The sequence below is a fragment of the Elaeis guineensis genome, chromosome 5 (genome assembly GCF_000442705.2).
Source record: "Elaeis guineensis isolate ETL-2024a chromosome 5, EG11, whole genome shotgun sequence".
Taxonomy (NCBI): domain Eukaryota; kingdom Viridiplantae; phylum Streptophyta; class Magnoliopsida; order Arecales; family Arecaceae; genus Elaeis; species Elaeis guineensis.
The window spans coordinates 6,314,814-6,328,262 of NC_025997.2; the positions used below are offsets into that span (position 1 = coordinate 6,314,814).

Sequence of the window (13,449 nt, forward strand, 5' to 3'; positions counted from 1 at the left end):
CTGCACATTGGTTGCAACATCAAAAGGGTAATGTCTGCAATTTCTAACCGGAAGAAAGACATGCTGCATGCAACATTACCTGTATGCAGTGTGCAATATGATAAAGGAAAGTTTACGCAAATGTAAAGGATACTATACATTTTGCATAAAATTTAAACTGGATCAATCACTTACCAAAGACACATCAACTGCTTCAAGAAGTGTATATGCTATAAAAATTCAAGAGGCCAGGCAATCAATGGCCTTTTGCAGCTATGGAAGGAGAATGACAAATAACAAAAGTTTGATTTTATAATAATAACATGTGGAATAAGAAAGACAATGCAAGCTTGATAATTGCTTATTTCTATTGTCAATTTATAACCATAATCATGTGGAGAAAGATTCAGATTATAAAACTTGGCAACCACACAAAGCCTTTTGGGAGCAGTGACAAATATAGAAGAGTAATTGCTAAAAGATGGCAACTACAGCCCCACCAAAGAGAAAAAAAGTAGCAGCATTCTGCTTGAAATAGTTGACCATGGCAAAGTAATAAAAATAAAAATAGAGTGGTTGTGACTGTCTCTGCATATGTGAGAGAGAGACAGACAGAGAGGCTTGGGGCATCACATTGACCATGTAATTTCTGATTAAGAAAGGTTGCTGTAGAGAATCTGCCAATATAATGACTCAAATTCAACATATAGATAACATAAAGCATTATAAAGTTGGGATTTGGATTTGGGATTTCTCAAAACTAAGAATATAGCCGAGCACACGTACAGCAACTATAATGCATTGTTATAAAGGCGATTAATATAAAGAAACAATGAAAAAAATACTTGGGGGTTACATGTAAGTTAACCAAAAAATCAACAACACTAATTAAATAAAGCGCAATAAGAAAATCGCATCTCAAAGATGGTTTTTCTGAATGGGCATATGGTTAAGCCGTTGTTTTTCGCTTTTAAAGTGATCGATGCTAAAATTCATGTGTTTAATGTTTGACACAAATACATCAGGCCTACAGAGGTATTTAAGTAATATATCACTTCCACATTGGGTTAACGCTCAAATAGCAGTCTATTAAACAGATGTTTTCAAGTATTATATTCCACTTCATGCAAAAACAAGGAGTGTTGTGCACCTTATTGGAATCTTGATTGGACTGATGTCCAAAATAGGAATTCTAGATGAGCTAATAGACTGACAATATCAGAATAGGCCATACAGCAAATGTTATGCCTAACTGACAGATCCAGCAAGTTCACTGCCATTTTGTGGCATGCTTATCTGCATTTCACTAGCCGCAAGCTAGCTTCATATAATGCTCATTATCATACAATATTGGACCATGACCAAAAGGTTCATCGAACCAGTACAGGAGGTCGTGCCAGCCAGCATTTGGTTCGACAGGTAGTGCCACGCCATTCCAGGGTGTACCGAAATAGGGACAGCCCAGAGGGAGATGGAGGGAGAGGCCTACGTTTGATGCAGCAGAGGGGAAGCCCCTCCTAGGCCTTCATCACCTTCATCGTCCGCCTTCATTGCCTTTGCCGCCACCCTGTTCTTCGCTCCACAAAATCCCTAACGAATTGTCAAACCCTAGCATTGCTCGAGTGCGGGAAAATCACGAACTGAGGTAGGGGTGTGGCCTATTTAACCGAATAGGCTAACCAGGGGGAATGGGTTCGGCTGATTGAAGCCAACAGACTAACCATGGGTTATTTTAACTAGGCTCGGCCTGTTTACCGAGCCAGCAGGGTGAACGATCCCGATTCTCCATTGGTTCAGTTTGGTACACCCTGAGTCAGGCGGTTCAGGGCGGTACAGCATTTCTTGATGATGACCATCCCAATGCCTCATAAACCATCGAACAACTACAACGAAGAATCTTGGAAAGCAAATAACAAGATAACTGACATATCATCATAGTCTCAACATAAGTTGCAATCAAAGTTTAAGATGGAAGAATAGGATAGAATGGATTGGAATAGAGTGACCAAAAAGCATACACATCATGATCAGGTATATCGAGACAATGAATGTAGAAATGCAGTTTTCGGAAGATCAAATATGAATAATTAAAAACCATCAGATCATCAAAATTAATGAAACCATGAAGAATAACAAGATACGAAGTTCATGACACTTTCAAACAACTTAGAAATCTGATATAGATTTCTAATCTGCCAGTTTGATTAGCAGTCATCAAAGAGGTTACCACGGTACTTTAAGTCACTAGAGTCTGGCATGTTAGATGCACACGAAAGATATTAAAAATGGCCATGATTCCCTGATCTTTTTTAGAATAGAAAGGCTTGATAAATCTACATCCAATTTTGGAGAGGTACTTCCCTTGCTTACATCCTTCACAAAATTGAACTTAAGTATTTAATATGAAAATAATAGTAGCAATTTGAGACTGAGGAAGACACCGAAAGCAACCAGAGCAGCAGAGTCAAACAAATGAACATGGTGGCATATGGAATTCTGAATTCAGGTACTCAATATGAAAGGACGAAATTGAGGATATAAGCATTAAATGTTGTGAGAGCAGCAGAGAAAGGAATGAACATATGGTCATTTGAAATTCTGAACTTAACATTAGAATGGATAGACATTTCAACAAAGAAAACCAAATAACAGACAATATCAGAAACAAACCAAATATATCCTTTTTTTTAAGAAACCTTTAGATTAACAAAGAAAATATTCCAAAAAGGATGATCAATTTCTATTTTGACCAAAACACAGTGGACAAAAATTTCAGGAGACAGCTCAACAAGACTCAATTTGTATGTATCTCACAGCTTCCCTTTGAACGTACAACAAAAGCTGGACAGTTACTTTGAGTGTTTTCTCGTATGACGACATAAAGCAATATCAACCAACAAACCACCAGCGATCTAGGAACTACCAACGTCTTTGAACAAATAAAAATGTTACCCAGAACTTATATTCCATTGTAGGATTATTGAAACTTTAATAAACTGGCCGCATGTCCCTATTCAACATGAGATAGATCATATGTCTAATAGAAGATGCAGATCACAGATGATAAGAGTCCATAAAAAGCTTCTGAGGCATATTTAAGAACATGCAAGTACTAAAATAATTCAGGAAAATGTCTGATCATAATATTCTTCGAAAAAATGGTATACATTCTAACCGAAGTAATAATGATCAACTAACAAATCAAAAAGAACTACAGATTGATGTCAAACCTATAATACAAACAAAAAGGAAATGACGAGATACCTGGGAAAGATACCGATATAAATCAGTGCTTGTTAGAACACGTAAATGTTCATGCAAGCCTAATGCTAGAAGAAGTCCTGCATGAGTATAATTAGGTTCCTCAGGTTTATTATAAAGTATCCATGTTCTTGACATTTTCCCCTGTATAAAATAGGAAAGAAAGATTAGTATCAATAGCTTTTTTACATGTAACCATTTCGTGGAGTGAAAAGATGTTAAGCATCAAGAATATTCATAGATTCATAGCATTCACACACACAGAGAGAGGTAAAACGCTACTTAAAAGTTTAGGATGAACCTGAAAGGGTGCCAGTCTCAATCCAGCAGCAACACCATTGTGAAACTCAGGCCAACATCTGAGCTCTGACATATTTCTTATATTTGGATCTATGTTTACCTACTTAAGAATGCCATAAGTAAAAATATCAGTTCAGACTCTTTGGATCCCACATGATAGAAGGGAAATTCAAAAAATAATCATATAATACCATTTTACACAAGTATGTTACCAGAAAAAGTAGAATAGGTAAACTCGAAAAAAAAATTGATATGACAACACTCTACAAACATGAATACTAATAAATGAATGGAAAGTTACATCAACCATGCACACAAGAAGCAAATTTTTACCTGTAAAGAATAATTGCATGTTATCAATATCAGCAAATACAATAAGAACTAGTACATATTTAATAGGGTAGCTCAAAAGATGAATACAATAAGATCAGGCACTGCTAATCCCAATAAATTTTCCCCCTGCAACAATTCACATGGTATAAGAGCTTATAACATATATATGCTGCTCTTTCTCACATTTCTTCCTGAAAATCAAAGCATATAATGGCTTACCTAATATTCCATTATGCGGTGCTCAGCAGCAACAAAGGGATATACAAACAGAAGTTATAAAACTATAGTACTGAAGGCCTTATTTAGAAGCACAGGGATGATGGGAGTTCACTACAGTGCAAGCAAGATATCCAACAACAAACAAAAGATTTTTTTTGCACCTTAAACAGCATGTGCAGAAGTCCATAAGCATGGGCGCACACTTGTTATATGTGAGGCTATACACATAAACCTTAATTGTCTTGTAACATCAGGCATGTGCAAGATAATATCAACTCTCAACATGATCAATTATATAAGCTAGAGTGAAGAAAAGAACTTACATGGCCAAGCCAAAGGATAAACCTATTGCACATCTAAATGAATTGGGCCTTGCCAATCACCATATCTTAAGTGTGAGTTTAGCATATAATAAACATAGTGCACTACCTGATAATCTTTTGAATAATGAGCAATTTTTTCAACATCAAGAAAGGCATTTAGAGATCAAACAAGTGACATTACCAATGATGATAAACATATCTACTAATAAAGAGGGGCAGGCTAGAAAAATGAAACATGGGAGAACAATGAAAGACCTAAACATATTTCTGCTACATAATAGAACAAGAACGTACTGTTGCATTTTGTTGTGCCGGCAATCGGCCAGCCAAAACAAGCTTTGGAACAACAAGCGCCTGTAAAGATGGATAAAAGATATGTCAGACATTGAAACATTCAGCACCTATATATATATGCCACTATCACCACAAAACTGATAAAGCATGTGAAAGATAAAGTGCCTCTGTTAATAAAGTGTAAGTGGTAGCAAGAGTAAATGCCCCACGCCCAAAAGGAAGAGCAGTAGTCCTCTGCGCAAGATTCCATAGTTGATGCTGCAACGGGATAGAAAACTCATATAAACAAATTGAAAATATAGACAATAAGATCGTCAAATTATTGAGCATAATAAAAAATACAAAAAAAAGTTAAGGATTCATTTTAACGGAATTATTGAGACATTAAGAATACTTGGAAGTTTGTACAAATTTTCTTCTCATCATCTTATATTTGTATTTTGACACCTGTAATTATGTCCTCCCATATACTTCTACAGCCAATAACAATGCTATATCCGCCACATTGATCAAAAATATTAATCTAATTAGAACTCATACAAACAGATTTAGCTTTACAGTTATACATAAGGTTTTCTAACATCCAGTTTATTTTGAAAACCATGAGATTTCTTCAAAAAATATGAAATGACCAAAGCACACCATTTTAGTACAATGTTTCACTAAGAATAATCAAACAAGCAAGCATACCTGTTGAACATCCTGATCAGAGGCACTAGGATTAACAGATGTTTGAACGGGCACAGGTCTCGCCGAGCACAGGAGGCGTCTGACCTATGTAACAAAATTTATAGCTACATTACATGCCAACAGAATTTGAATTAAAAAATATTGTAATCATGTAGGCGCAACAAGTTCAGATTTTAGGATGGCATGCAATAAAAACATATATGATGAACTAAAATATGTATATCCATACACAAATGAAAACTAACCTTCACACAAAAGAAAGAATGCATGAATAGCTATGGGTTTCTTTTTCATTATATGTAACTATAAATATACTCCTATGTTTCGCTGGTCCATGTCACTTGTTTCTCTCCCACAGAGCACAAAGAGAACCGGCCAGTACTTATTAACATAGGGTGTAAACAGAAGATGAGTCGAGTTTGTCATCCCAAACAATTGAGTTTGTATGATAACAATAACTGCGTCCTGATCAGAAAATCATTGTGATAGTCCAGCACACAACATCCCCTGTGATGACACATGAAGACTTTTATGTTATAATATTGGTCCAGTTTGGGCAGATGCAATGCGCATTAGAAGAAGCACAGATTGCAAAGATCCCTAATATGATTGAAGATTTCTATTCTTTTGTATAACTTGACAAACATACTCCCACTTCTGGCTAGTGCAATTCTTTTTTCATTCCCCCTTAAAGTAGGGCATACTATGGAAGTTAGGAGAATTTATATCCAAGTGGCAGAGATGATGCCGGACAAACAAATGGGTTTCCCACTCAAGCAGAAATCAAAGTGACACTCATGGATAACAAAGCCTTTTTTAATAATAAAAGCAACTCACAGATGGGGCAGTCCCACAAAGAGGGCCTCACAGACAAAAGCACAAGGAGTTCATATTCTAATAATAGAGATGCATATATAGTTTTTTTTACATACATAGGCACGTGTGTGTGTAAGAGGAGATATTATATAGACATGACATACAATTTTAAAAAGAGTGCACAATCCATCATATGAATCAAATTGATCGGAGATAGATTTTGATCACGGACTGACCAATCCATGGTTATCTCCTATATAATCAACAAAACAATCATAACTCTTGCAACATCACTTATTGTAGTATGCAATTAAAGGTTATAGGTATTCACTTGCTTAAGTGCACAAGAAACAACATCTAAACAAAATAAAATTCAAATAGGTCATGTAAGCTAAAAATTTCACATAAGCAACCTGCCTCACTGTATATAGAAAATGGTATTGATAGACAGTGCTTGCAGAAAGATATGAAGGCAACAGTGATACAAAATCCATAAAAGTAAATCATTTTCAAATAAAGCTTGCTCCAAGCAAAAGGGGTTGCTCCTCACTTACCAGGAAGTGCAGCCCAAGAAAATATATATACATATGCATACGTATATATAAGACCATTATGAAAACGCAATTTCTGTTTTTCTTCTAGATGAATACGATATGGCAATCTTTTCCAGGAACACAATTGGGTTTTAAGATCACTTCCGGATTTAGGTCTAGTAAAGTCCAAAATCGGAAGAGTCTTTTTAGATACAAGAAATCATTCTTTTCCATGAAATCATTCTTCTTCTTCTTCTCCTCCTTCTCCTCATTCTCCTTCTTCTTCCTCCTCCTCCTTCTTCACCATCTTCCCCGCCTCCTCCTTCTTCTTCTCCTCCTGCTTCTCCTTCACCTTCACCTTCGCCTTCCTCTTCCTCTTCCTCTCCTCCTCCTCCTCCTCCTGCACCTCCTCCTCCTCCTTTTTCTTCTTCTTCTCCATCTCCTTCTTCTTCTCCTTCTTCCTCTCCGTCTCCTCCTCCTCCTCCTCCCTCTCCTTCTCCTACTTCTCCTCCTTCTCCTTCTCCTATTTCTCCTTCTTCTACTTCTCCTTCTCTCCTCCTCCTCCTCCTCCTCTTCTTTAACGATATAATATATATACATAAATATGCGTGCATATCTTCTATTAAAACTAGGCATGAGGGGTCTAAAATTCATGAAAGTAAATTTTATTCAAATTAAAACTTGTTTCAAGCAAAAGGAGTTGCTCCACCTCGCTTACCATGAGGTGTAGCCCAAGGAAAAAAACATATAAACGTATATAGCCATACACATGTGTATATGTGTGAATGTAATTTTTCTGTTTAATACTGCATATGAACTAATACTGCATTCAAATAATGAGATGACATCTTTCATGGCAGTTAAAATAGGTGCCTGAAGGCAGTCAAGGGTGCACCGAACCTCATTTAAGCGCAGATCACGGCCATAACGCAGTTGTGTGCCTGAGTTGAAGATGTGTTCCATACCATCTTCGACAGATTTACAGGGAGAATCTGAGTCCTCTGATTTCATACCATCCAATCTTGTGACTTCAGAAACTGATGAAGGAACAGTCACCGGTTGCAAATGAAGCATGTATGGTACAGAAATGGATATTAAATTTGCTCTGGTCTGAGATTCATGATCTCTGCTCAACATTCCCAAACATGCCATGGCTAAATCCTCACGGCCAACCAGCACATAAGCAGCTGCAGGCCAGTCAGTTGGAGGTGATTCTCGGCAATTATCCAGTGCCTGGACATAAAAAGTAGTTTATATGTCATCTTCAGTTCCAACACCAAATAAAAGAAGAAAACTGGGCTTATCAGATCAAGACATAAGCACTCAAGCCTGCCAGAATACTTGTCAACCAACTCAACTAGGGCAAAACAGATGTGAAAGAGACAAAACAGCAGTTGACATTTCCATCAAAATTAAGCAACAAGCAATAAGAGCAAGAGACAACTCACATGACGCAGGGGAAGAGATACACCAACAGGCAGTAAGTCCAGCTGTTGGCGCCCAAATCTTTCACCAACCATGGCCAAGACAGTAAGTTCTTCAGGCGTCCTCGCTGATCCATTAGCAATCTCACAATATACTCCAGTTGAGAGTTTCCTGCCTTTTCTTTCTGCACCTAATAGTAGACTATAGAAGGAAACTATTTTTCGGGCCCAGCTTACTGCACAACTTTTATGTTTATACAATAGAGGAGAAAGGTCACTTAAATTAGCAGAATAACATCCTTGCTGCAGACAATTTTCAAGCCATCTGAAAAGGCATGGTGGAGTTCTTGGAGCAGTGCTGGAAGGGAAGGAACGAACTTCAATTAAGACAAGTGGAAAGTCACGAACATAGTAGTCTACATAGCCAGCCTCACCCAAAGCAGCAGCAATGTTACATAATAAAGCAACAAGATGCTCCACATCTCTGCATATAAACCAATTAAGTCAATATTTTTTGAGAGTAAGTTCCCAAACTTCTAGGATCCAGATAGTCTACAGCAATGATAGTGCATGGCAGTCACTTAAATGGGCCAAGAACAAGAAAGAAAGTTCAGTTTTGCAACAGAAAATATTTGTACAACTTAAAACCAGATGGCAATGGACACTGGCAACAGCCGAGTACCAATCATGGTAGATGTCTAGTCCCGAGAATTTAGCATGCAACCCGGCTATAGAATAAGTATGCATAGCATAACAGATAAATTTAGCTTTCCTCATCAGCCAACTGGTCCATGCTAAGAATGGCACCAAGAGGAAGAGGGCTGTCAGGAGGTTGACAACAGGTTGCAAAATCTTGCACAATCTTCCACTGCAACTGTATCAACTGTACACCACAGAGGACACCATCTAGATGAAACATGGCTAGGTTGTTCCGATGTCGATAGACTAAAAAACTAACTTCAGTGATTAGATGTGATATAGCAGACAGAAAATCATAGCAAGGACAGCTAAAGCTGGGAAACAACCGAGAAGCTGTTTATTTTAGTTTTACCATGTTTCAATCAGCTGTGATCTTAGAATTAAGGAAAGCAGGTCATTTTTACCCACTCAAATCTGCTTGACTAATTTCATCAATTTCAAACAACCAAGTTAAAATACTCCATTACAAAAAAATTTGAGCAAAAAGAAAGTGGAGTAGGGCAAATCACATCTGAGAATACCCACTTTGCCATCTATAATGGCTCATCATGCCCTATCAAAGTGAGGTAGGGGAACGCTCACTGTCAAATCTAAGCATATCCCTCTGCAATCTAATAATGGCTCTCTGTACCCTAACTCTGAATTACTCCGACCAGAAAGGGACCAATTTTGAGATTAAAACAAACTTCAGAAACTAACTGATATAATCAGTATGCTCATGGCATACAAATAAAAAAATGAAGCATAAGATGTATGGATCAAGTCATTATTGTCATCACGAACATTCATGCATATTGCCTACGTTTTGGTAAGCTATGAAGCAGAATAAGTTGAGAAGACTGTATGAAATGATACAGGAGATTTCCATGGCCAGATATCAATCTAATGTTACTCAAGACTTCTGTAAAATTCCTATCCAAGAAAACTTCAGGAAAGAGGAGGGCATCACACAAAATATTAAAGAACGACTAAAGAATAGGGAGAGTGCCTTATTAATTAAAATTTAAGCTAATCGATCAGAAAATAACCCTAAACTACCTACCACCTGGAAGGAGTAGAGAAGATGAAGGAAGTTGACAATAGATGCTTAACAATCGAGCATAACTATAGGACCCAAGGAGTTGAGGCATATCACTTAAATATAAATTTTAAAATTGGCCATCCACCAATAGTCAAACCTATCATGAAGTTTATCAAAATTCTATAATGTTTCAGCAGCAAAGAATTCGCAAAAAGAGCTAAACACGGTAAGTACAAAACATACAGATACAGGATGGACTAAATATAATATAACTATGGTAAATACAGAGACACTATTAATGGATCAAATAAAATAAAACAGATCTTACTGTTTCCGCAAATTATCAAGCTTCAAATTCTCATAGAGGGCATGCAAGGAATCCAGGGTTTCCCTCAGAAGCCGAGCATAAAATGCCACCTCCTGATTTTGTTCATCATGTATATAGGCAGCTGTGTAATCAGCACCTCTAAAACTTGCTGTGCTCATGAAAGAAATGCCTGAAACTGAAGCCTTTTTAGAATAGTGGGTGTGAAATTTACTGTCAATTAAGAATTCCCATGCTGTATCAGGCAATTTAGAGGGTTGTTTTGGAGGTAGAGATCCATATCTTGTACAAATCTTTATTACTGCACGAGTAAAAGACTCCCATTCTGAATCAACAAGGGGATTAGACAAGTAAGCAGAATCATCATCACCCCAGAGGAGAGAAGCAAAATGACTATAAAAAGATGAATGCAGCCCCTCGGCCATTGCTGTGATGCAGTCATCTGCCAGAGCTGACGAAGGGTTTCTACGCAACAAACATCTAAATATCTGCAAATAAAATAAATAAATGAAATAAGAACAACATGCACAACATATATGCACTATATATATATATATATATATATATATATATATATATATATATATATATATATATATATATATATATATATATATATATAGATAGATATATAAACCATGGAAAAAAGATTACAGTGCCAAGATCTATAAATTGCAGATTCCACATAATCATAAATAAAATTAATATTTTAAAATAGTTGGGATGATTCAGAGTAAGGGGGGAATCTAACTTATTCCATATTGTTCTAATATTTTAAATCAGTAAAGGAATTTATATCAAAGAAGCAACCAAACCATAACTGACATGACAACAATGCAGCAGTAAACGTAAAAATTGAAATTTACTGAGATGATGCAGCTCAAAATGGGGCACTGTGAAGAAATAAACCAGCTCTAAGACTGCATAAAATTTCACAATTAAAATTCTGAAAGCATCAATGAGTTATTTTTTTGGCAAAGCACATTATAAATTTACAATCGTACATAAGATACAGATGACTTAAGAGAACTTTTATGATCATAAACTAACAAAAAAACTCATATTGTGAAGCTTACCAACAGAGACAGGCATCATATGCATGTTTCTACAATATTTGCATGGATTACATTGTATAATGCATGTTTCTTATGGCTTTTGCATTTAACATACTGCATACCACAATAGCATCATACTCTACTGTAATTATAGATATTGAAATGCTATCCTATTGATAATGTAGCATTGCATTCATGAAACTTATTCAACCAGCCATAAGAAAGTACTTGCACTGAACTACAGACAAGAATTGCGGATAAGCATAAGAAAAAAAAAATTAGGAAGTGCAATAATAAAAGTTCACATGGTAAAAATTATCTAACATGGTACAGCCATGTCAGCATATGCATGTAAGGCCAACATCAAAAAAATTAGATGAAAGATGCGAGAAGAAATTTGGATAAGATTATAATCTCAAAACACATACTACAAATGATAATGAAGAACTCATTAGCCAGTAGCATAATGATAGCATCACATTTATGCTCATATGTGCAATTATATTGTGCCTTGCTTACGTGATTATGCAAGACTGGAGCTCAGGGGTGCGGGTGAGGTTGAACAACCTAGATTAACCACAAACAGGAAAAAATGCAACCTTCTCAGGAGTCTCAATAGATGCAGAAATGAAACTGAAATAAGGATCTCCATCATTCATGCCATGGCACTAAAAGCCAGCCCATGATCATGTCTCAAAGGTTCAGATACACTTAAGCAACTTTCAGTCCATGGTGTCAAAAAATTTGCTCATCAAAAAGAGAAAAGACAACAAATGACATAGTCGAATATATTTATATGTATCTAAAAATGTCCATCTTGTGAAGAAGCATCAAACAAAATGCTACCTGGCCATTATTGGTAATTACATTTATCCTCCCTTCAACAGCATCCTCTACACCTGTAATCTTCAAGTCAAAGCACATGTCTGCTATTCCTGAAGACTTCTCGCGATGTGAAAGAGGACCCTTTCCCAAACCATTTGGCAATAAATATCTGCACAGGCACTCTCTTCCTGACTGCAATTTTTATAAAACAAAAACACAAGGCATTTACTTTGAACAATGAATACATGGATTATCACAAACTTTAAATAAAAGAACCCAAAAATCATAAAACTTCTCCAATAACAACATTTTCCAGTAAGAGTGCCACCAACAAGAGATAGGAGTAAAGTACAGAAGCGATTGTGAACCATGTCCAGAATGGAACTTTACAATGGTGAAAAATTCAAATTAGTACCCCAACCCCCAACACATGAATTTCGTGAACCATGTCCAGAATGGAACTTTACAATGGTGAAAAATTCAAATTAGTACCCCAACCCCCAACACATGAATTTCTAGAACAAACGACAACCATAGAACTAGCAAAGATATACAACCACAGGGCATCAGATGAGAAAACTAGTAAGATCTATTTCAACACTTTTTATATAAGAATATGATAACAAAATATCATGGTTGTCCATAGATATATGAGAAGTAAAATATCCAAACCTTTCTTAGCAAATCTATATTTAAACAAAAGAACGTAAGATTATCCAGCTATTCAGATCAGTTGCAAAACAACTATTATTGCTAAGAACTGTATATTCAAGAGTCACAATTAGGCCAATAAGGCACGGCCTGATCTTCATCAACTGAAGGATCATCAATAGATCACCTTTCTTAACAAATTATTTAATTATTCTGCCTCAGTTCTGTTATTTCCATGTAAGCACAAAGAAACTTCTTCAAAATGCCATGTCATGAAACTTGTCTAAGTGAATTTTCCAAACTCGAATAAGGTGAATTATAAGCCCCTAAGAATTACAAGCAGCTGGAAAAATTACAGTTGTCAACCACTCATGCTTCTTTGGTTACAAATTAGATGAGCATGTAACAAAAAACTACGACACCACTAAGCAATCTATAAAATAAATAATTAAATTTATTTGTGCATTATATATTTATCATAAATAGTACCAGAGTACAGAAACTGGTCAAACATATGGAAATAAAGTGCATGTAAAGGCTGATAATCTAAACACATATTACAATAATCCTGTTGATGTAAAAGAAATTTAACAAAACCATATCACCACAAAAAGTGAACCTTACATATAGAAGAAGATAATTTTCTGAATCCAGCACAACAATGTCGGTGAACGACAAAAGTCCAACCTTAACCCTGCAAT

At 36.2% G+C, this 13,449-nt stretch overlaps 1 protein-coding gene across 2 annotated transcripts in view; it reads right to left on the reverse strand.

Moving 5' to 3' along the window:
- Positions 1 to 13,449, reverse strand: part of LOC105044695 (anaphase-promoting complex subunit 1) — a 62,683-nt gene that overhangs the window by 31,800 nt on the left and 17,434 nt on the right. For both annotated transcript variants that reach the window (XM_073257274.1, XM_073257275.1), the window contains exons 8-17: positions 13,373 to 13,442; positions 12,119 to 12,289; positions 10,221 to 10,705; positions 8,197 to 8,656; positions 7,649 to 7,981; positions 5,400 to 5,483; positions 4,875 to 4,967; positions 4,710 to 4,769; positions 3,542 to 3,640; positions 3,244 to 3,384 (exon numbers count right to left, since the gene is read on the reverse strand). In XM_073257274.1, coding sequence (XP_073113375.1) covers positions 3,244 to 3,384; positions 3,542 to 3,640; positions 4,710 to 4,769; positions 4,875 to 4,967; positions 5,400 to 5,483; positions 7,649 to 7,981; positions 8,197 to 8,656; positions 10,221 to 10,705; positions 12,119 to 12,289; positions 13,373 to 13,442 — 1,996 coding nt within the window. The remainder of the gene's footprint in view (positions 1 to 3,243; positions 3,385 to 3,541; positions 3,641 to 4,709; positions 4,770 to 4,874; positions 4,968 to 5,399; positions 5,484 to 7,648; positions 7,982 to 8,196; positions 8,657 to 10,220; positions 10,706 to 12,118; positions 12,290 to 13,372; positions 13,443 to 13,449) is intronic.